The 26,115-nt window shown below is 38.6% G+C and overlaps 1 protein-coding gene across 2 annotated transcripts in view; it reads right to left on the bottom strand.

Moving 5' to 3' along the window:
- CORIN (corin, serine peptidase) overlaps positions 1-26,115 on the bottom strand; it is a 1,415,152-nt gene that overhangs the window by 699,140 nt on the left and 689,897 nt on the right. For both annotated transcript variants that reach the window (XM_044061411.1, XM_044061410.1), the window contains exon 6: positions 6,038-6,151. In XM_044061411.1, coding sequence (XP_043917346.1) covers positions 6,038-6,151 — 114 coding nt within the window. The remainder of the gene's footprint in view (positions 1-6,037; positions 6,152-26,115) is intronic.

A 26,115-nucleotide genomic window follows, 5' to 3' on the forward strand; every position in this document is an offset into this window, starting at 1 on the left:
AGATAAGAAGTAGTAAGGGTTTATTTAGGCAAAGTAGAAGTTGAAATATAGAATAATAGGTACTGTTGTGGAGGGGTCTGAGTATGAATGTATATAGGGCAAAGCAGTACGTGAGTGAGAAAGGTTGTTGAGAATGATTCTAAACGTTAAATGGAAGTTGGGAAATAGGAAAATAGGAACAAACATATTTGTATGACAATAAAATTGTTTGAGGAGAGTAAGAGAATGGGTGGCATAGGTGAAATTTGCATGAGGGAAGTATAATTGTAGAGTAAAGAGTGTGGGTGGGAATGGGGGGTAGGGTAGTGGTGTTTATCTGTTTCTCACCTTCAGGTCAATTATTACAGAGAACAATCAGTTTACAGCCATGCAAAGCAATTAACAAAGAGGCACACAGTGGAACAGGTTTTCTTTCATTTATTGAGTGCAGAAACCACGAAGATAGGGAGATTAAATAACTGACATATACAGTGTTAACTGTTGGTCAAGAGAAAGGACAGTGGCCAACTTACTAAGGGGTCCTTAGAGTGCAAGGACTCTAACTTTAGAAGAAATGTCACAGCCACTGTCTGATACAGGGCAGGCATATATTTTGCTAGTTAAAGTTAATGCACAGCAAGGCCCTTCATATTAAACTTGCTGACAATATCATCATTAGAAACTTTCACAGAGTTGGGACTTGAGGCAAAACTCCTGCAGTATTGGGGTCTGTCACTGATGCAGTGGCCATAGAATCTGAAAGAAAAGAAAAGAGAAAAGCACTAAACTGTAATATTATATGGAAGAAATAAAGTTAATACTTATTCCTACTTATGCAGGAAGGATCATGGTGAGTCAGAGCATGAAAATATTAGGTATTGCTAGAGTAGAAAGACGGTAAGAAAGTTTATTAATGTAATGTCAAAATAGGTTTATCAGGAGGCATATTGGTAGAGAACCACAGTAATACAGTGTATAGAGCTGTACAGAGCAAATTATCAGATCATAGCGCTACATTGATAACTGTTCACAGTGAAGGGGGGATTGCTGTCTGCAGTGAGAGATTAATGTTGAGCTCTGCTTTGTACGAGATGTGTCACAAAAAATATTATCATTTGTAGAGGTTCAGCACTGGCTTCTCATATCAGATGGCTTTGTTTGTAGATGTTTGGGACATGTATTTGTCAGACAGACAGAAGCACAGGGCACACTAATTGGCTTTATGAAACATTATACAAGTGCATGTAGTTCTGTATCCATTCTATGGTGTCTTGCTGAAGTGCATGGTATTTTGTAAACTAATTGGGTACATCCTTTTAGCCATGGATAGATGGCACAGCAATGACTACAGTGCTGCATGTTGCTCACATATTTGCTCACAATTATCCCTTAGAGCTATAGTGGACAGCAATAGATGATGTCATACAATGAAGTACAGTCATATAACCAAGCAACATGCATGACAACAGACATTTTAATGTTAAATTTGGAAACAAAGTGATGGCAGAGAATAACACAATCTTTCTGAAATGTTAATTGCAATGGTTAAATCTATTTACCTGTTTCCAATGAAATCTTCGATGCTTCTAGAAAATGTGTAAATTCATGCAATCATTAAACACGTTACTCTGAATGGTTTATGTGACCTGTTTATTTAACGTTCATTGTTGTTTATACATTACATGTCCTTTAGGAATACAAATGGAAAGGTTAAACGTTTTTGTGTCATCATCAAATATTATGAGAGGCAGAGAATGCAAAAGTATAACATGACTATGCAGTGGGCACACATAGACCTTGAATGCTGTGCATAACCAGTTGTGTATACTATATATGTTACATGAGGGACTGTGATGCTGCCTAGATCAAAATTATTGTACAGCAGATATGTTTATAAAGGTGACTATGACACTAGTGCAGACACATCGTAGAGATGTTACAAGTTTCTAAAGGCTTGTACGATTCAGTTCTGGGTACCTCATAGATGTATATTACAATAAAAATGGTACACTAGTGGAGGGACATAAGGAACACATAGAAGCTTTTTTATTTGGCAAACTTCAACACAGAAAGCGATATTTTATGATTATGAATGTGCTTATATGATGACTCAGAGATATATGAGTGATGGCATAGTCTGGAGTCTATTTTCAAATCTGGTGATGTTTAGAAGTATGCTAACAGAGCTAATCTTCTCACCCCCTAGAGGGCCCATCTCTATACCGGAAGAATGCAAAATTCCTATAATGATGGCTGCACAGGTAAAAAACACACTCTCCAAAGCCAAGAACACAGCATCCATGGGACCTGATAATATCCCAGGCTGCGTTCTACATGAACTACAGAATGAACTGCCACCCTACCTAAGTACCATGTTCAATCATAGCCTCACCTCAGGCTTTCTGCCCACTGAATGGTGCACCACAACGGTTCTCCCACTCCACAAAGGGGGAGCCATGACGGACCCCAGGAACTACCACCCCATTAGCCTGATGAGCCTGGTCTGCAAGGCCATGGAACGTATCATCATGGAACTCATAAACAAAGACATTGGTAATCTCCAGACACTGGACCCTACCCAGTTTGGGTTTGTAAAAGGCAGATCATGTCTCCTAAACCTGATTGACTTCTTTGAAGCAGTCACCAAAGCCATAGATGAGGGTAAGGTGGTTCACACAGCTTATCTAGATCTTGCCAAGGCTTTCGACACCATCCCCCACTCTGGAATTATAGATAAGCTCACTAAACTAGGTATAAATCCTTACGTCACAAGATGGGTTGCCAACTGGCTCATGGACAGAACCCACACTGTGAAAGTAGCAGACTCCAAATCTGACTTCAGACCAGTGACAAGTGGAGTACCACAGGATTCAGTCCTGGATCCTCCCCTGTTTGGTATCTACCTCTCCGAAGTATAGGCTAACACAGAAGGAGTTTGGCTAACAGAGTTTGCAGATGACTGCAAACTAGGAGCCATAATCGAAACTCCTAACGATGTGGACATACTACAAAAGGGCCTCACTGAGACAGATGCCTGGTGTCAAAGCCATGGCCTGAAGCTCAATGCCAAAAAGTGTATTGTTATCCCTTTTGGTAAAAACTCTGTACCCATGAACTACCACATAAGTGATAGTCTACTTAATGCCGAAAGTGTGATAAGAGACCTTGGGACACAGGTGGACAGTAATCTCTCCTTTGATAATCACATCGCCACAGTGGTCAGGAAATCCTTCTACATGGCTCACCTCATCACAGAAGGTTTCTCATCCAGAAATAAAAGAGGTCATTGTTCCCCTCTACTCATCACTCATTAGACCCATTATAGAGTACAACGCCCCTTTTGGTATGTACCTCACAAGACATCTACAACAACAGGAAAGGCCACAGAAAAACCTCACAAAGAGGATTACTGGCCTCAAACAGATGCCCTACGCAGACCATCTCAAAAAACTCCAGGTTTACTCCATCGCATATCGCCTACTCAGAGGCAATCTCTGCCTAACATACAAAGCTATGTCAAACCCAGAGCTGTTGGACATGCTCCACTTAAAGAAATCCCAATCCCTGCGAGCTACATGCTCTAGGGACCTAAACCTTGTCACCACAATAAACAAAACATGCTGGAGGGATAGATTCCTGTCCCAGAGACTTCCCATACTCTGGAACAGACTACCTATCTATGTCAACCAGAGCTCCTCATTAGCACTCTTCAAGAAAAATCTTGATGATTGGAAGGGAAATAGGAAATTCAACCCAGGGATCACTTCTGTGGCTCTGCTCGACAGGGTCACAGGAAAATAATTTTCTTGGGTGTTGAAAGCCAGGGTACCTTTTTGGCTAGGCTTATATAGGCCCTAGGGCTAATAGCCTAGTACCTACCTATGAGCCTATGAATCTATGATGGTGCTCCAGGTATGTGTGGTTGTGTATGTTGTCCATTAATGATTGCCATTCAGCTGATTACATGATTATTCATTACTCCAGTAGAAGTTTGCATGTCACCATGTCATCTGTATATGTGTGATATATGGATTTCATGTGTAATAGTGCACATGACTATAATAGATGCACTAGACCAGTCTATATGACAAGAAAATAGAGTAAACATTAAACAGTACATGATGACTCAGAGGATGTAGTGAGGTAAAGAACCAATTAAATGTAAAAACACAAGCACAGAACCAGTGAGTCATAAGTGAGTTTACAGCACAAGCAAACATAGAACACGTATGTTTTTCTAGCATATAATCAGCAGCTCATATCACAGAGCATAACAGTGTAAGGTGACAGTTGTCACATCACACAGCACCGATGCTTTACAACTTAAACTGTAGCATGTTTTGATTACTTCTACTTCACTGACTCACAAAGAAATAGCACAACAGATTTTTCATTGCCTGTTAGTGACTGATCTTTATCAGAGATGCATAGAATAAGAACACTATAGAGAGGCATGAGACAGGCTTGCCCACTAATGGTTAAGGTGGTTACTTCACAGACACAAGGTACAAGATTTGATTCTCCCTTTGAAAGGGAAATTGTTAGGCTTAACATGGCCCAAAAGGAGCAGCTAGCCTAATACTTATCTATGAACCTGTAAACATTGAGAGTGGTTTGGAAGGGTTGAACATTTGAGATATGCAGCTGTGTATCAGCAAATATGGTTATATACCTCTGTCAAAGTACATCTATACATTTATGTATAATATATATATATATATATATATATATATATATATATATATATACACACACATATAAATAGACACGTGTCTACACACACACACACACACACACACACACACACACACACACACACACACACACACACACACACACACACCCACATACTATATTTCTCAACAATTTTAGATAAAGCTAATAATGGAGATCAAAGGACAAAAATCTGTGAACATTTTAACAATTATTCTTATGTACCTAGAAAATGTTAAAATAACAAGTTCTGTATTAGCATGCATTATCTGAAGGATGCATAATCTGAAGCTCAAATGCCTGTCATTATTTAGTGACGGCATTCCTTACACCAAAAATATGAGGCAAAACTCTGGACATTCCACACATTTCTGGGCAGTTGAGAGGTGTGACATACACACACACACGCACACACACACACACACACACACACACACACACACACACACACACACACACACACACACACACACACACACACACACACACACACACACAAAATTATAAGCATGTATTTACAATAAAAGCTTATTAATTCCATGCCTCAGCAGTTTTGCAGTCCTTTGTTCAGATAATCAAAGCTTTTATTACATTTTCTGAAAGATATGAGCAGTAGTCTTCTAGTTAAAATACTTGTAAGCAAGATGTTATTGTATGAGTCTGATAATGTGTTCTGCAATCTCAGATTATTTCTGAAAAAGTGCATGATGGGAGAGTGAGCGATTGCTTATTCTCTAAAATGCAGTGGCTTCTGAATGAGACTAGTTAAGAAGGGTGTGGAGATGATTGCCACCCTGCAAAAAGAGAAAAGATGTTTGACAACATCTGTATCTGCTCATATTTTTCCAAGTTGACTAGCTGTGAGCTATGACTGTCAGTGCTTGGGCTCATGAAATCAAAGCTAATTTTTCACAGCTTTTGTGATCCAAATATATTAATGCTGTTTCAGAAACGTTACTAACTTCGAAGCTTGTCATAGAATTAGCACAGATGCTGTTAAGTTTGGGTGTGAAGCAAAACTATTTTACCCTTAAGATTGAGAAATCTTGCAGTTAATAGACTGTGGAGTTGAGCTTGTCACCTTGTAAAAATGATTGTGCATTTCAAACATCTACATTACTATAACATCAGATTTTCTGACTCTCCTGATATTTGTGTCCTTGCTATACTGACATGAGTGTCTATGTACACAAACCCATATGTGCAAACTGAATCTCGTGTTATTAGAAGGATTACTGCAGACCATTCTGAAAGATGTCATTTGGCTGAAAGTAATTCCTTTAACTCTGCTAGTTGGAAGAAATAACGTATCTTTTGGCTATAGTGCAGAAGATAAAAGACTTACTACAGTGTTCTTCATCACTCCAGTCATCACAATCATTGTAACCGTTACACAACAGCTTCCTAGGGATACACACACCAGTCTTACACAGAAAGTGATCTTGTCCATTGCAAAGACCTGAAAGCAAACATAAAACGGTATTAGCATGCTGTCTTGTCTTAACATTTCTTCACAAGTGTAGCACCAACTAAAACTGACAATTTAATAACTGACACATATCTACATTTTTTCAAACATAACTACATTTTTAAAATAAATTAAGGCAAATGAACCATTAGACGGTCAACATATATTGCTGCTATTTCTTCTGAAATAAAGTATGAAAGAAAATCATTTTGAGAAAGTTATAGGAAAAATCTGAACCTGCCAATGCTCTAATTCCTACATTACACATTTAAAAAATATAAAAATCAAGTTTGTAAAAAATGTAAAAACAGAATATGTTTTGTGAGCATATAATGAAGAGCTTAAGATCAAAAGCAGACCCTTCCTATAATTTAAAGGCATTAAAGCAATTGTCATCTTAAGAGTGGCAACAGTTTTTATGCTAACAGCAAAGAGCATTAAGTACTTGAATGACAAAAATTTTCATCCAGCCACTCCATTGCTGCAGTTCCCTTTAATCAACCTACCCCATCTGCCCCATCACAGTTTAAATGTATTGACTGAATTAAGTTCAGTGAGTTTTTTGTCTTTTCGGCTTTTCACAGCGGAACTCTGGTCCACTAATGACTGGCAGTCGATTTTTATGGTGCCAAGTTGCCAGCCTGACGCCCAACCTTCAGTAAAGGCACGCCCATTCACACATGTCTTTCGGAGGCCATTCGTCAGTGGGGAGAACATTCAGACTCCACACAGAAGGCACTCCAGCCGAGAATCGAACAGGAGAACCTCTTGCTGTGAGGCAACAACACTACCGCAAGTTCAGTGAGTAAGGTATTTAAAAAATAACCACTCTTTCTATGAAGAAACACTTCTTAATATCACATCTGAAAAGCTAGATATCTTCCATTTATGTTCCATTCTACTGTCTTTCTTTTTGAACTCCAGGCCTTCAGCACTTTGTACCTAATCATTCTTGGGTCTATATTAGATCACCGAGTGCTTAAAAAAGTGAATGGTGATTAATCGATCCAATGTAAGTGAAAGCTTACAATTTCGAACTGTAAGAACAGCGATTTTTTTCCTAGAGAAAAAAATCACTGTTCCAACAAAAAAACTAAACAGAAAAACATACTTTAAACATTACATTAAGTGGGGGGCTTCGCCCCCCACCCCCCTACTTAAAAATACCAACTCCAAGACCGCACTATAGTGCCGAAAACGGCAAAGTAATGAAGCGGCCAAGTGAATTTGTTCCCAGGGAAAGCATTTGCTTAAAAGCCACTTCGATATTTTGCCGTTTCAGGCTTTTGAGTTTGACCAAGATGCATTTGAAAGAATGTGTCTTCGGTCTTCTAATAGGGAATCTCATCCTCTAAGCTCATATCATCTCCTTTTATCTAAACTTTCCCTTTAAACATAACATATTATGATGACACAATGATTTTCAGAACTTAAAGCTATTTCTGTAGGTACTGAGTATGCTGTGCAGTATTACAGATTTGCATTACTATGGCATGCACATGAAAAGGGATAACCTTATAATAATCTGTAATGTGTTTTAACCTTCATTTTGCTAGGCTAACTTTCCAACAGAGGTGATGCCAAACGTAAATACAAGAAAATGCCATCGACCTAAAGATTGGTGACAACATATACTGTTCCACAAAGAATACTATTATCCTAATCCACTGAAGTACACCATAGACTTCTGAGAACATTTTTAAATTTACATTTACTATTTATTGCATTTTAGAACTAAATAATTAAGAACTAAATGGCCAGCCAAAGTGAAACCTCTGCAACATGCAACAAATGTCATCTGTGTGTTTCAGGTCAGCCTTAGATAACAAAACTCCGCATAAGCACCAATTTTGTTGATGCACATGTTTCCTAAACCTGACCCAGTGATTGTAGTCATGGGTTAATAAATAGTTACCACTTTATTTAGTTTACCTAGTGATCCCACAAGGGCTAAAAATCTTTGAATAAGTCAGACCTTTGGGGTTCAAAACATGAATTCTCACTTGAGCTTCCTTCGCCATAGGCACAATACTGATGGCATTGAAAGAGTTGTATCACAAAAGCTGAGAGCAACATCTGATGTGCTTCTACCAGATTTGAAAATAAAAATTAGATGAAAAAAGAAGGTATATAAGCATACTGTAGATAACTACACCAGGTTCAGAAATTCAACAACTGGAAATGCCAGTGTTATCTTCAGTATGTGCATATCCACAACAATGAACTTAAAAGGATTCTTGTGGAACTAAGACTTATTCAGGACTTGTGTCATATGCAGTGGTCACAGGTAATTGTTCACTAATGAGGATGCATGTTGACCAGTTAAGAGTTTGATTCACAGAAACTATTTATTCATTTTGCTTTTGTTTTCCAGGTTTGCCTAACTGTGTTTAGTCAAGAAACACTTTTCAGAGGAGGCCCAGAAAGAAAATCTCCAGCATATTACAAACATTTTAAAAGGATATTCAGTAATATACAAGTTCTTTTTATTAACTTGAGAGAAATAGGTGGTAAAATGAAAACCGAGAATGCTGAATATGTATGGATTACTATGGATTACTAAGACTTAACACTGCCTCAGGTCCTGTTTTAAATCTATGTTATAGCCTTAAACTATTGTATAGTAATAGAAGACTAAGACATTAGAATGCTACTGATTGGTCTGTCTTTATGATGTCCTATGGCTGGCATGATATTTAAATGTTTTAGATATGTTGTTATGGTTTTTAGACATTTCAGAAAGCATCGGTATGGACTGGAAAGCGCTAATGTACTGTTGAGATGTTTATTAAAAGTTTTCTTCTCATAATTTTCATCTACAGTCTTTGCTTTTTTTGTGTGCACATTTATACTGCATTTGAAAATTTTCCAAGTTGCTTCCATTGGTTTGTTTAACAGATATTAAATAATATACATTAACAATTACACATATATTTGTTAACTGGATTACATTCATATGAAACAAAAGCAAAAGTATTATAGCATAAAAGATTCTGATGCATTAGTAGAAGTTAGGCACTCGGGTGGCCATGGTGGTGCAGTGGTTAGTGTTGCCACCTCACAGCAAGAGGTTCTCTGGTTCAGTCCTCTGCTGGGGTGCCATCTGTGTGGAGTCTGCACGTCCTCCCTGTCATCACATGGGTTTCCTCTGAGTGTTCTGGTTTCCTCCCACATCCCAAAGACATGCTGTAGGTGGATCGGATACTGTAGATTTACCCTAGGTGTGAGTGCGTGCATGTGTGTGGTTTCTGTGGAAGGTTGGGTGCTGGGCTGGGAACTTGACACTGTAACAAAAAACTCCACTGCCAATCATGAGTGGACAGATGATCTACTGTGGTAACCCCTAACTGGGAAAAGCTGAAAGAAGTAGAAGTTAGGCACTGAGCATTTTAAGAGGTGTATTAGTGGGTTTGTCAAGCAGATAATAGATCATGTGATGAGTGTTTAGAAATGCAAAAATGGAGGTGAGGGAAGGAACTAGGCAGGGCAGTTAATACTGTACATAAGAGGTGGGCTATAAGGTGGGTTCATGGATAATTTATATATATATATATATATATATATATATATATATATATATATATATATATATGGCTGTTATAGGATTTATATTAGAAGTACAAAGGTAGGGGGGAGAGGATCACAAAACTATGTGTCTGGATGAGAGATGCTAGTAAAACTCTTCAGGTACAAGTGAAGACTAGTTGTAGGTATTAGGACTCTGAATGAAAAGAAATGGTCTGACAATGTGACAAAATGAAGATAATAGTGGCATTTATTCTGGAGAAAATACATGAGCAGCTCCATTGATTTTTTTTGGTGAGATTTTACTACTGTTTTAAATAAGTTTGCATTCTGGATGGATTTCAGTGGTAGTGAGATGTGGTTCTATTGTTTAGCTATAATATTTGAATGTAGAGTGTCATCTGCAATATTAGATGACTTGGTCATATTGATTAGTGATTTTTCTCTACAGTGTAAAATTCTATTGGGGGAGTAATGTAGTAAATTGTTAAGGGTTAGGGAATTTTCTATATAAGAGAAGTCTGTGTACTGTAATTAGCTGAGAAAGAACTGGGTGATGAGATAGATCTAACCAGTTTAATTCTCTAAAGGTTGGACAGTGGGGTGTTTTGCTGTTATGTTACTGCAGAACTGGCTATTTTATTATAGCATTGTTCTAGTTTGAACAGTTGTAAGGCTTGAAGGTTAGTGAATATTAGGGCAACATAGAGGAACAATGACAATATTAAAGCAGCCACTGTGGAGCAGCATTTAGTGTTGTCACCTCTAAGCAAGAGGATCTCCGGACTGATTATCGTCTGGGGTGCCTTCTGGGTGGAGTCTGCATGTCCTCCCTGCGGTTGGGTGGGTTTCCTCTGGGTGGTCCGGTTTCCTCCCACATTCCAAAGAGATGCAGTAGGTGGATTGGACACTCTAAATTGGCTGTAAGTGTGAGTGTGTGTGTGTGTGTGTGTGTGTGTGTGTGTGTGTGTGTGTGTGTGTGTGTGTGTGTGTGTGTGTGAGTGCTATGGATGAACCACCACAGCAGTGTAAACCTTGGCTTGAGATGATTGTCACTGTTGAAGTGACACCTTGACTCCATGTGCAAAAATGGGAAAAGGGGTTGAGGGCAGATGGATGGATGGATGGATGGATGAATGGATGGATGGATGGATGGATGGATAGATGGATGGAGAGGAACAATGACAGCAAAAGGTAGAGGATATGTCTTCTGACTATGACAGAGAGGTAGGTTTCCACTCTGTATATAAAACCTGTTTTTTGATGAGTTGATACACAGTGGTCAATTTTCAACTGGTTATGTATGATGACATCCATAATTTTGTGCAGATCACTTGCTCTGTCATGGTGTTGTTGGCAGAGATGATAGTGAATAGTGTTGTTTTGGCAGAGAAGTGTTTTGGGGTAAAGAGCAGTAATTTAGTTGTTTTAGGGTTTAGTATACTAGCTGTGAATTATTTCACCAAGTTTCAGTTGAGAAGAAGATTGCTGTGTAAGGTCTTGGAGTTTAGAGAAAGATTTTGCAGAGCTGATTATGACTGAGTCATCAGTGTACTGAATTAGGGTAGGATTTTTTGCAGAAGTGTATAAGGCATTGATGAATATGTTGATAAGTATGGGACCTAATATAGATCCTTGCAAATAGTTACTGGCAAGAAGGTGGAGAAATTTCTTTTTTCCATTTTACTGCTTTGTTCTGTTTGAGAGGTAGTTAGGGAATCATTGCTGTGAAGAATTGGTGATAGGGTTGCCAACTTTTGTTGTGGCTAAAACTGGAGTAAGGCCACACCCCTTGCATCACCTGAAACACTGCCCATTCTCGCATTCTGCCCCACCCACAGTCACTATGACATCACTTGATGGGGAATGCCCTCTTTTCAGTTCCTGTTGCCTGCTTTCGGCTGATTTACTCTGCTTTTCTGTAAAAAAGTATAGTAAATCAGCCGATTTAACAAACTCTGACAGTCTGTTTCCTTTTTTGAAACAGAATACCAGAGTTTGTACAGTGTTTTCTGGACTACTGGAGAATCAATTTGATTTCCAGATAGTCAAGAAAAAAAATGGAGGGGTGGCAACCCAAGTTCCAATGTCTCCATATTTTATACAAGTCAGAAGTTTTATTAACACTACACATTTAACTACCCTAACCCATCAGCACTTATAATAAAAACTACACTAGCTGTGCTACCTTAAGTTGCTGATGCAATTGGATGACAGATGGATCATGTTACAAGTTAACCCATTCTCAGTGACCTGACTTAATGCCCTGCTTTCTCATTGGTTTACTAAATAGTCACTATGGCGATTTGTAGTGACAATGTTTCACTGCTATTGGGTGCCTGTTTGGCAGCATAGACTAGTTTGTTTCCAAGATGGCTGCAAATGTAGTACTTTCAGAAGCAGAAGTATTGGGATTATTCATGTGTGTTGGTCTTAGTGAGCAAAACATTCAAGAGACTTTGAAGAATGAATCCCTGAGCTCAAGCTTAAGGGATGCAGTTTTGCAGGTGGGGCGATAGTTTTTATTGTGATGACAAGTTCCTTCAGTTTTATCCAACTGTCACATCATTTTCTTTGCCAGTGCGGAGCTGGGTAGTAGGAGGAATTGTACTTATTTGTTTTGTTATAGTATGTTGGTGTTGGTTCTATGTTTATAATAATCAATAAAGCAGTCTCCTAATTATGAGAATTTTCAGAGGGGTCTATATCAGAATATCAACATTTCAAAATGTTGAAGCACCTTTATTCGACACGAAAACGTCAAACGCTGATTTTGTCGAACAGCCAAAACACCGATTTCTTTCCCATGGAAAGAAATGGGAAGGTCAGCAGACAACACTACATTAAAACTAATGTATTTTAGTGGAGGGCTTCACCCACCACTCCACCCACCATGGGGGGGCTGTGCCCCCTACACCCCCTAACTAAATATTCTAACTCCGAGACCGCACTACAGTTGGAGAAAGGGCAGGTGTGACAGAATGGCCAACTGATTTCTTTCCCTTGGAAAGAAATCGATGTTTTGGCTGTTCGACAAACTCAGCATTTGACATTTCCGTGTCGAATAAAGGTGCTTTGACATTTTCAAATGTCGATATTCTGATATAGACCCTTTTCAAAGTAGTATTGCTGCTAAGCTGCATGAATGAAAAAGTTTTAAAACTTTATTTTTTTAACTTTGTTGCCATACACTTGTGTTACACTGTGTGTGTGTGTGTGTGTGTGTGCGTGCGCGCGTGTGTGTGTGTGTGTGTGTGTGTGTGTGTGTGTGTGTGTGTGTGTGTGTGTGTGTGTGTGTGTGTGTATGTGTGTGTGTTTGTGTGCGCGCGTGCGGTGTGTGTGTGTGTGTGCACACGCACGTGCGCATGCGGTGTGTGTGTGTGCACGCGCGCGCACGCATGTGTGTGTGTGAGAGAGAGAGATCGGGAGAGAGTGAGCGTGATTGTGTATGAGTGATTGCCGGTTGCTTGAGTTCCAGTTAAGCGAGAGTGTATTCCTGGACATTTCAAAGTTTTTTGAATTACTTCCAGGAGACGGGATGATGGTATAAAAATCCAGGAGACTCCCAGGCAATCCAGGAGAGGTGGCAACCCTATATGGATCAATTTATCAGGATTGAAACTGTATATGTAATAGCCTCAGCTGCTATTTTAAGATACCTACCAGGTAAATTGTCAGGACAGTTGTAGTAGTCTTTAATTTTTTGAGGTATTTTTTGATGGTTGGAAGCTGAAATGTTGATTGAGTTTATCTGGTTAGTAGGGACATCAAGAGCTTGATCAGTCACCTGGTTGGTTAATGAATGTATTCTGTGTATAAAGGTGGGTTTTGAATTAGATGGCCATAGTATCATTTTGTTTCTATGTGTCTGTTTTTGACTATGTAGCTTGCCATGGATTTAACATTTTATTGACTGATGCCTACAACAGTTTTGGATTTTTAGTGTGTACATTTTGATTGGCTGAGTAATATTTTTTGTCTTTGGTAATATGTTGTTTTGTTAGGTTTCTTAATCGACTATATGCTAATAAAGTAGGATCCATTTTGTTTGCGCAGACCTTTCATGCTTTTGTCTTTTTGTCTAATGAGTTGTTTAGTTGCTAAGGATAGCCACAGAGCAGGTTTGCTTTGACTCTTTTTATTCTAAAGGATTTGGTGTGTTTAGAACATCTAGGAAGATTTTATTGAACTTAGAGACAGTGCGATCTCTGGGGAGACTCTTTAATGATTCCCAGTTAAGAAGATGTACTGTATTAATAAACGTGTCTTCATGAAAAGTTTTAAGTTTTCTTACAAGGCTGTAATGATATGTTTTGGGGCTGTTGCTGTGGTACCTTATGGTGCAGATTGACAAGTTATCACTTATGCTGTCTTACAGAGTTCTAGGAGATGATATTTTATTTGGATAGGATGTTAGGATTGTCTGGCCATGGTTTGGTGATGTCTAATTGGTGTTGTTACAAGCTGGGGGAGCTCCTACAGCTATACATTACTGATTGGATTTTCAGACAGTATTGTTTTCCACTCTTTATTAACAGCACCCTATATTATTGTGTCATGAGGGACTTTGGAGGAAGCCCAGTACAGAATATCTTCCCATGTTTAGCATTGTTAACTGGGGGGTATCTAGCCCATAAACTTTAAAAAAGGTGGAAGATTCACTGATAATTATGGAAGTTCTTGCCCCTTTGTTAATATATAGGCATGAGGCATCTGTGGACATCATATCTGATGACTCCATGACTCTTCCAATTATAGAATATAATGCAGCTTTTAGAACATATCTGTGTAAACACACCACACAGTTACAAGACCCAGAGATTGCTAAGATCACTAGTCTAAAGATCCTTAGCTGCTACCAAGGCAAGACTGAAATTATATTCTTATACTCTGTCTTGTACAGAAACCTGCACAGTGATTTATGTGTCTAGCATTCTGTGTTTTAAAGGAGCCAGGCATATCTGATTTTCTACACCTCCACAAAACAAATGGCAGCACAAGGACTCAAAATAAAGACTTAAATCTCCCATCAGCATAAAAAAAAAGAAAGAAAAGAAAGAAAAAATAAGACATGCTGTGCTGGAGGGACAGCTGTATTACTCATAGAGCTTTCTCCATCTGCAGAATAAGTATCCTTTCCATATAACAAGGAGTGCTTCCCTCATTTCCTTTAAGGTAAACATTAATGATTGAATGGGAAGTGAATTCATCTGGGCCTGACTTACTTTGCCCTCCTGGAGACAGGAGGTGCCTTGTCAGGGCGAGTATTGACAAGGTCCTTATAGTACAAGGACTGACTGACTGACTCTGCCTGTTAAACTCTAGGGATCTAAGAATCAATATGTCATACTGTTACACAGGTCCATTTTCTACCAAATTACATTAAAGAAGGTACTAGTTTAGATATTTTTAAGAACAGCCTGGATACTTATTATGGGGAGAAGTGTTTTGGTATATTGGCAAGCTAGAAGGGCATTAATGCCCATGCTTGAAATATTTGTATGCACGCATGCGTGTATTTTCAAACTAAAATGACAGAATGATCTTTCTTCAAAATAATCCTGTAGGCCAGAATGCCATGTCATAAAACATTAGAAAAGTATCTGACTATACTCCTTTCTGGCATCATTAAAGAATACCCTAAGGAATCTTACAAATGCTGTTTCTTACAAGACCATGGTTAGCAATCTGTCTGCATTATGATTAATATCATCTGCTGTACTGGCTCAATATATCTGAAAAGTTTAACACATCTTTATTTAACTGGCTTACAATCAAGGCTTGTGAACATGTAATTAATTATTAAACTATCACTTGTATAAATGTTGATAGCTATTTTATAATTTGTATCTGCACTTAAATTCCATATCTATCATTGTATTCTTATCTAAACCAAAGCTTTTATTTTATGCTGTCAGGAAATTTGAAACTCTTGCTATTTCCATTCCTTTTACATTCTCAGATTGTTGATTTAGTCCTTCTACCCAATTATTCGTATTATTTATGTTTTTGCATGCATTTACACTTGTTTTTAAAGTGTTTGCCTGAGGTCTTAGGTCATAAATAAAAATGGGTTTTGGAGCAGCTCACCTACACATTTACCAAATGCTAAATAAATAAAAAAAATCTGCACATTCTTGGTAACTGCTTCTAAAATAATTTTACATTTGACAAATGGTTTATTATTAACTGTGCAATGAGACCTTCCATGCTGTGATAAATACTTTTAATAGATGTATTTATTTATTTAGTTTGCCTTTGTTGCCTTGGATAGTACAACTGGACATGAGAACCCCTTTTCAGCTGATGCCCAGGGGGGAAAGCTCCATAAAACAAACAACAGATGTACAGTTACATTTAAAATGGTACAACAAACATGGTCAAGCATTGCAAATGCATTTACAACTCATGTAACATATGTACAATTGCAATTAATTTGGTAAAACGTACAAGCATGGCATATGCATTTACATATGAAATTTAAATATAATTTCATGATATTACTTAATGCAGAAATACAAATTAAGGAGCAGTAGTGGACATAACATTTAATGCAGATGTCACTATAGATAAGTAGATATTCTGTCAGTTAACTTGTTAGTCATTTCTAAACTCATAAGACAAGAGGCATAGATATTAGATTGGAGAAAGGGAGGAAGAGCAGAATTCAGGTAAAGCGAATGCTTATAAAAGGAGAAAAACATGAATACTTTAAATAGAGATATGAGGAGAAGTTAATGTGGTTGAGAGTGACAAAAGTAAGGAAACAGGAATTGAAAATAGTGATGTTGAGAGGGACAGGAGTGGAAGAAGAAGGAGGAGGTATTTCTGCATCACATTAGCTGCAGTATTTCCATCAGATGTTGGAGATTCCATCTGCAATAATGTATTCATGGGCTGGTCACCTGGATTCCACCTAGACGTGGTGAGACCACAAGCATTAGATGCTCACTGCACAAGAAAACGCCTCTATGGTCACTGCATCCAGCCACTCATTCCACTCCACTGCTTGCAGCATAACTCATGACCTTTCCCCTCAACAAAGCATAGAAGGAAGCTACGCTTGTTTCCTTTCACAAAGGGGTTCAACAGAACTGCACACTAACCACAGAGTTCTAGCTCTTCCAACTGACTAAAATGATTAAGATGACATTTTCAAGTCATTTTTTTGTTTTCCTGAATGCCTTTAGACTTAATCATCTTCAATGGGCTCAGAACTGGTGGTCCTGGTACCAGTGTGGTTTTCTGACATGAGATTTCTGACATAGCTCATGGATAAAGGTAGCTTTGTAAGTATTTACATTGTAAAGAAAAAAATGAACAAGCACAGAATCTGTCTATTTCCAACCTCACCAACACGAGTGTTGAGGAAAAAAAACAAAACATCAAAACTAGTAGTCTTAAAACTTCATTGATGAGCTCAGTCACAATAATTTCCAAAAATCATGAAACCCAGTTAGTGTTCCAAAGCAACAGACCTTTATTCGTCACAGATGAGCGATCCTCAGTAACAGAAAAATCAGAAATACTTTACAATGTTAAACACATCAGCTTTTATACACTTAGAAGTAGGTGTGGAAAATATATGTATTACTTATTTATTATTTGTTTACCAGGAAATTCCAACTTGGAACGAAGCCAATTTTCAGCAGAGGTCCAGGGAGAAACGCTCCAGATGCATGTCCTTGAAACATGGGAGGAAACTAGAGCACCCAGAGGGAACCCACACAAATGCAGGGAGGACATGCAGACTCCGCACTGAAGGCACCCCAGCTGAAAATTGAACTAGAGCACCTCTTGCTGTGAGGTGACAACGCTATCACTGCATCACTTTAAATTAGCCTATTCCAGGCAAGCAATATAAACAGGCCATAAAAGTGCATTTAAAAACAGCAAGTACCACCCCCACACTCTACTACTGATTAGATCAAACTAAATCCTAGTTAAGGAAAACACTACCTATCTAGTTGCAGCCCACATTCCAAAAATCAGCTATTAAGAAAAGTATAACATACCATAACATACATGCAAAAAGACTGACTTTTAACTAAAATCGCTTTTGGCTAACTAATGCAATAAAGCCTTCATCAGGTATGTGACAAGATCTAAAATCATATACATAGGAAGATAAGCAAAAAGAACTAACTAGATAGATACAAGAAAAAAACACATAGCTATCTAACCATAAACATTATCTAATTAAAACACTATAAATATAAATATATATTTGTGTAATGACATCTAATAAGCATCCATCCATATGTATCACTATGCATAAATACTACCTACTTCTAAGTGTATAAAAGTTGATATGTTTATCATTGTTAAGTATTTCTAACTTTTTTTTATTACTGAGGATCGCCTGTCTGTGACAAATAAAGGTTTGTTGCTTTGGAACACTACCTGAGTTTCATGATTTTTGGAAATTATTACTCTAGAGAGAAGAGGAATGAAGGTCAGCAGGACTAAGACAGAATATATGTGTGTGAATGAGAGGGAGGATAGAGGAAAGGTGAGGATGCAGGGAGTAGAGGTGGCGAAGGTGGATGAGTTTAAGTACTTGGGATAAACAGTTCAGAGTAATGGTGAGTGTGGAAGAGAGGTGAAGAAGAGAGTACAGGCAGGATGGAGTGGGTGGAGAAGAGTGTCAGGAGTGATTTGTGACAGACGAGTACCAGTAAGAGTGAAAGGGAAGGTCTACAAGAGGGTAGTGAGACCAGCTATGTTATATGGGTTGGAGACAGTGGCATTGACAAAAAGGCAGAAGTCAGAGCTTGACGTGGCAGAGTTGAAGATGTTAAGATTTGCACTGGTTGTGAAGAGGATGGACAGGATTAGGAATAAGTATATTAGAGGGTCAGCCCAGGTTGGAAAGTTTGGAGACAAAGCCAGAGAGGCAAGATTATGTTGGTTGGGCATGTGCTGAGGAGGGATGCTGGGTAAATTGGGAAAAAGACACTAAGAATGAAGCTGCCAGGTAACAGAAAAAGAGGAAGGCCTAAGATAAGGTTTATGGATGTGGTGAGAGAGGACGTGCAGGCGATTGGTGTGACAGAGCAAGATGCAGAGGGCAGGAAGAAATGGAAACAGATGATCCGCTATGGTGACCCCTAACGGGAGCAGCCAAAAGAATAAGAAGAAGAAGAAGAAGATTGTGAATGAGCTCAACAACATATTTACATTATAAAGCGTACCACGATGCTTGATTTGCAGATTCTTTTTACCAAGCTAAGCAGACTAGGGTTGAATGAAGATACCATAAAACTGGTTGACAAATATCTACCAAATAGGCCATATGTTTTTTCTGTCTCTTCTGACTCATGACAAACTATCAGTGAAGGACTACAAAACTCAGTTTTGGTTTCTCCATGATAACATATTTTCACCAGAATATGTGGTAAGCTCACTATACAGAGACAAGACCCTGATTTGTGCAGTCAGTGACCTTGGATTCTGAATGGACCATGTATATTGTAATTGCCAGCTTGGAGATAGAATGAAATAGCCAGTAAGCAGCTCTCCAATAGACCTGGTAGAGTTTGTGAGATTTTCCACATCTTGAGCTGTGACATCATATCTCGTGGAGACCAGGTTCCATGGAGGCTATCATTTGTTAAGGGGAGTGGTGACAGATGCACAGAACATGAGGTGTATGCATGTGCAAAATTCATGCAATGACATTATTGTATGTTTCTTCCCCAAAAATGGATTCTGACTGGAAATCTACAGTATGGATGCTCCCTGCACCTGCCCATGGGAGTCCTCCTTGGTAGAGTTTGTGAGATTTTCCACATCTTGATCTGACAGCATATCTCGTGGAGACCAGGTGCCTTGGAAGCTATCATTTGTTAAGGGGAGTGGTGACAGATGCACAGAACATGAGGTGTATGCATGTGCGAAATTCATGCAATGACATCATTGTATGTTTCTTCCCCAAAATTTGATTCTGACTGGAAATCTACAGTATGGATGCTCCCTGCTTTGTTAAGGGGAGTGGTGACAGATGCACAGAACATGAGGTGTATGTATGTGTGAAATTCATGCAATGACATCATTGTATGTTTCTTCTGCAAAAAGGGATTCTGACTGGAAATCTACAGTATGGATGCTCCCTGCACCTGCCCATGGGAGTCCTCATTCCTTAGCCCATATGAGATTGTAGCCATAAGGTTATATTCCCTCTATGAACTCAGGAGGCCTACAGAGCAAATGAATACCTCAGGAATCACCCAGTAAGGAACATCTGAGGTACTCTGGATAGGGCAGAGGAGACCAGACGTGAAAGTGATGGAGGGTAATGGAGGCCGGGTTGGAAATAAGGGAAATGCTTAAAAAGAAAACAATATCAGGTAAGCTTGGGGCAAACTGAGCTGCTTCAATATGCAGGTGATGTCATACATTTTCTCTGTTCTTATACTCCAAATGAGACGTTAAACTGAGGCCCCATCTGCTTGAGTTGGTGGTGACTCATGTGGATGTATAAGATGCCAAAGCACCTATTGAAAAGAATAGGGGAAATTCCCCAATGCCTTGGCCAAATTTGCCCTAGTTGTATAAATGCCACCTAGTGTCTCCCCTAAAAAGAGGCTACTAACATAGTGAGACTAACCCATGCAACAAATAAATAAATATATTCCAGAAGAGCCACAGGCAATCTGTTTAACTCTAGAATTATATCTACAAATAAACAGCCTTCCCTTTGTTTGTCATAAAGCCAAAGCAAATCCAGTGTGACAGACTGCGGAATGCATCATGGTGGTGTTAGGATTACCTTGGGTTTATCACAGAAGTATTCACCTCATGATTTTTTATTTGCTTTGAAGTATCCACCAAATAACATAATATAGGAGCTTTCTATTGGGCTATGCAGTTCCTTTCTCTAACCCTATGTGAGGTGTGTCCCACTTTATGCTGGCCTGCTTCTTCCTTATGGAGTTATTATCTTCAGTTACTACTTCTGAAGACTCTATACCATCTAGAGTATACTCATCACCGCACTATCCAGTTTGCCCTGGAGTCACACTGCTCTGTTAACCATTCCATAGTCTTGCTTTGTCGGCTACCTTTTAGCCCTAGCCTCTGCATTTGGAACCTTGCAGTAACCTCAGGGATGTCATCACCTTCTGTTGCATGACTTCAGATCTACTGCTCTTTGACATTCTTAACATTCTAACCAAAACAGTTACACAAAGTCTGAAGCACTGCTGACCCTGCACTGTGGAATGACATGTAATACCTGACAAGTGACAATGAAAGCTTTCATCAAGAAGAACTGAAAAACTGCATTTCAGTAATGCTGGACTGGCTTCAGAAAATGTAAAATGCTAGACCGTTTGCTCCTCAGCTGTGCTGGAGACTACCATGTGCTTCCAATAGGATGTCATGGCTACAAGTACACCAGTTTTTGATCAATGTTTCCATCATATCTACAAACCTAACAGAGCTCTAGTCTTTAATCTGACTCTTTTTCTTACTTTCGTTGTAGGTACAGATAGTGTCCATCTGGATTAATATGTCTAGTGCTTGCTGTTTGATAGCCATCTAGTCTGTATTCCACAGTTTATAACTTCTGATTTCAGGTATCTGCATAAGTTTTAATTCACAACTGGCATGATTTTTTAATGTGTTTTCTCTAAACAAATTATGCTTGCAATTTGCCTTTGTTTAGTAGCACCCATTCAACTACTCACTGCCTTGAATTGTGCAACTTTCTAAGATTCCTTTGAACACCCTAAGTGTTAGTTTACATTCTAAGTGAGACCCCTGGATTTTAAAACGTAAATAAATGAAATAAAAAATGCATATTCCCACTCTTCTGTACAAAGGTTCACTTTGTTTGCATTGGCACATATTACTGCCCATTACCATAAATAGAGCTTTGACAGCATGACTCTTAAGACATTATTTCCGAAATCTGATAATGCATGCCCTAATTTAACTTTGCAATCTCACAGCATTCTTAAAAGGATGCCTTAACTATGGTTATCAAGATGCAAAGTCTTGGATAAAATGTGATTTATCATCATCCCGAGTAAACTTTTTTTTAATTTAAGTAAATCCCTAGTCCTCTATATTCTGGCATATCGAGAGACTAAATGTTCATTTCTGTAAGATGTACAGGAAAATGTTTAATCATTTTAGTGCTTTAATTGTATATATTCAAGAAACAAAGCATCCAGCCTTTTTCAAAAGCATACTGAAAGACACCTTTGTTGCTAGCTTTACAATGCTCCAAAGCAATGCCAGCTATTTATGAGAACAGTATCCAAGTTAAGTAAACTCCTCTCTGCAGTAAATTCTAACATTTTATGTTACTGCTTGGTACCTTATGAATCTATAAAACCTCAGCCTTCAGACCAGTAATGTTCCTGACTACTTGGTAAATATTACAAAAATGTTCCAGGAAAGCTGTGCTGCACACAAATTAGCACTATTTTGCTTACTGCAGCAAGGAATGAGCATTTGTTATCACCTGCTATAAAACTGTTTCAGTCAGTCAAAGCAACAGCACAGCAGCACATGGTACAACCTTAGCTATGGTGTAAGTTTTGAAAAGCAGGTCCGAGCTTGTCCGTAGTGCTAATTTTATTCTCAGAATCTTTATCAGAGCTGCAGAAATGCATTATTACTTTTTATACTGATCACATCATAGCTTCCCACATCCCACTGCTAGACCGACTCAAAATGACTGTTTTTGATCAACAGATGTATTTAATCCCTTTCTTAGTCTTTTGATTAATTTACACAGCTTCCCAAGGTATTTCCTTGGAGGGGGGTGGCGTGCTTGTGCAAACCCTTTATGGCAGCTGCCCTTTTCTTGGTTTCTGACTGCTGGAGGTGGTAGTATTTACGTTTACAGATCAGTGCAACAGGCTTCAGGGCAACCACAAAATCATCTGATTTATTTATTTATTAACCAGGTAGAGAGACTGTCTGAGGGGCATTTTCAGCTATGTCCCAGGTGAAAGGTAAATGTTTTCACAGAACAGTGACAACTGTTTATGCATAAGGTTGTTAAGAAAAAAAGCATTATCCATTGCACTTGGAATAAGTAACTTTGCTTGAAGTTCAAATAGCTAATGAACAGTGAACATTGACTTAATTAATAATTACAATATTAAGCTATTCAAATTAAAAAGGAAAGAAATCAAAGTGAAGTATTCCATTCTGAAAATAGGTATGATGAAGGACAATAATGTAATGTGAAACATGACATTAAAAGTGGTGCCTAAAGAGGTGGGTGACTAGTCTAATATTGAGAGTAAATTGTTGGGTTCAAAAACATAGACAAAGCACAAACTTCTGCTAGAACCTGTTGGGTCCCTGTAGAAGCCCTATATATATTTTCTATAAAAGGAGAGCTGAGGTTTATGTCAACATTACTGTATGTAATCTTTTTGCCCTCTACAGGGCCCAGAAGGCAGATTATTCCTTGGCATGTTGCTGGTGTGCTTCTGCACAGAGCCTTAGGATATCTATTGTCTGATTGTCTCAGTTTCTAATGGAGAAAAAGCAATGCACCCCCGCAGGCTGCACCCTTCTAAAAGAAAGGAAAAGGAATCATAAGGTAAAGTATTCATCCCTTACCTTATTGCTGAACTCTGGTATTTACCATCACAGGCAAATACAGATGTCTTGATGTCTAGTCTTTGCATAAGTGTGTTAGTTTTATTTTGCAGCTTGTATGGAAACCTCTGCTGAATGTGTGAAGCTCTCACCTGGTACATATCACTTCTTACAAAAAGAAAACTGCTTGTGATTTAAACAAAGGTTTCAGTCTTGCAATTAATTCATAGTTAATGAAAGGGGTTATCTGTTGTGGTTGTCAGAAGACAAAGTAAATCAATGTAAGGAACATCAACAAAAGTGTGGGCACCTCATTTTTTAACTTTCTTTCCTATAGCAGATAATAATACACAAATACATTAAAGTCTGAAGAAGCGTCCAGAGTAGATGTGAAAGCGCTAACAACCCATGAAATAAAGTTTTTTTGCTGTTCAAGTATATAAAAAATTTTTTATTGATTTTTTGCTTTTTTTGGTTGATGGTTGGCTTCGACAGTCGTGGAGTACCTGCACCTTGATATTGACATTTTTCGCTTGGGTACATAGCAGGTACCTTACCCTGAGAGATCTCTGTTTATTTCTCATTATATAAATGCTGTATAACCTAAGCATAACTGCAGACCCTACAAATGCTGACAATCACTCATACAGACAGATACCAGACAGTACATCTCTACACCCATGGGAATCTCTATGTGGATAAAGGACCTACAGGGGATATAATGTCATACTACTGTGTAATGACCAGGATTTAGTGGATAAGTTCCCAGTATGCTCAAAACCATCCTACATGAAATGCTGCCTATGCACATTGAGACTTCATTATTTATGACAGCAGATACATCTACTGCTGTCCCCAAGGACTAGATAATGTAAGGCATACTTCTTTTACATGTGACACAAAGTTTACCTTTGTGTGTTTGTGTGTGTGTATGTGTGTATATTATATGTAAAATGTGGTGCATCTTGTCTTAACACTACCTTTACAATATCATTCCATCATAATACAGATTACTAATAGAAACCTTTTCCATGCACTGCTGTCACAGAGGTGGACAAATGGCAAGGGGATAAAGAAGTTGTGGACAGCTGAAAAATGTCAAACGCAGGTTGTTGGACAGCAGAAGTAACAGAGTGTAGTGGGAGGTGAGAAAAACATAGTCAAACAAAGAAAAAGTAAGTGGAGAATCAAGAATATTTATGTGGAGCATGTGGCATAGGTCGGTATCATATCCACATGAACTTATCCATGTGAAGCATGTGTTATTCAGTAAAGGTGCATCATATCCACACGCACATATCCATCTGGAGTATTCAGTAAGGATGTATCATAGCCACATGCACATATTCATGTAGATCATATGCTACTCAATAGGGATATATCATATACACATGCAGATATCCATGTGGAACATATCTCATTCAGTAGGGATGTATCATATCCACATATCCATGTGGAGCATATGCCGTTCAGTACAGAATATCATATCCACATGCACATATCCATGTGGAGCATATGTCATTCAGTGGGGATGTATCATATTCACGTGGAGCATATACCGTGAAGTAAGGATGTATCATATCCACATACACTTATCCATGTGGAGCATGTGTCATTCAGTAAGGATGTATCATATCCACATGTACTTATCCATGTGGAGCATGTGTCATTCAGTAAGGATGGATAATATCCACGTGAACTTATCTATGTGGAGTATGTGTCATTCAGTAAGGATGTCTCATACCCAGATGCACTTATCCACGTGGCGCATGTGTCATTCAGTAAGGATGTATCATATCCACATGCACTTATCCACGTGCAGCATTTGTCATTCAGTGAGGATGGATTATATCCACATAAACTTATCCACATGGTGCATGTGTCATTTAGTAGGGATGTATTATATCCACATGCACTTATGCATGTGGAGCATCTGTCATTCAGTAAGGATGCATCATAGCCACATGCACTTATCCATGTAGAGCATCTGTCATTCAGTAAGGATGCATCATAGCCACATGCACATATCCATTTTTAGTAGGGTTTATTTTATGAAATTGACATGTTAAATGTCGACTCTCAGTTGCTTGACATGAAAATGTTGAACACCAACTCTCCCAAACAGCCAAATCACAGATTTCATTCCAACGGGGAAGTTGGGGGTGTGGGGGGTGAAGCCCCCCACTTAAATATGTTTGTTTTTGTGTGGCATTGGTGTTTGGCCAACCGATTTCTTTCTGGTGATTTGGCTGTTTCGGAGAGTTGGAGTTCAACAGTTTTGTGTCGAACAACTGAGAGTCAACATTTTAACATGTTGATCTCGTAATATAGACCCTTTTAGTATATGCCATTCAGTAAGAATGTATTATATCTGCATCCACATATTCATGCAGCTCATATGCTCTTCAGTAGGGATGTATCAAATCCACATGCACATATCCAAGTGTAGCATATATCACTCAGAAGGGATGCATCATATCCACATGCACATATCCACGTGAAGCATATGCTGTTCAGTATGGATGTATCATATTCATATTTTCTGGTTTGCACACTATTTTCCTTTGGCTCAACCTGCTCCGTTTGCCCTTTGCTTCGCTCGGGCTCACTCTGCTCCCACACACCCCTATTTTAATTACATTTATACTTACATAAACCACACCCCTAATACACCCATTCTAACCTCACTTCCCTTCCCTAAGCCCAACCTATTCCACCTCCAATCCAACTCCTCTTTCTTTAACCTATAATACTTTTTCCCTAACAATCCTGCACCAACCCTTACCCCTTTCCAAACTATCACTTAATACAGTGGTTCCCAAACTTTTTCAGTTCTCATCTCCATTGCTGAATCCAGGTTTTCA

This window comes from Protopterus annectens, chromosome 2.part0 (assembly GCF_019279795.1).
Source record: "Protopterus annectens isolate FY-2018-M chromosome 2.part0, PAN1.0, whole genome shotgun sequence".
Classification (NCBI taxonomy): Eukaryota; Metazoa; Chordata; order Ceratodontiformes; family Protopteridae; genus Protopterus; species Protopterus annectens.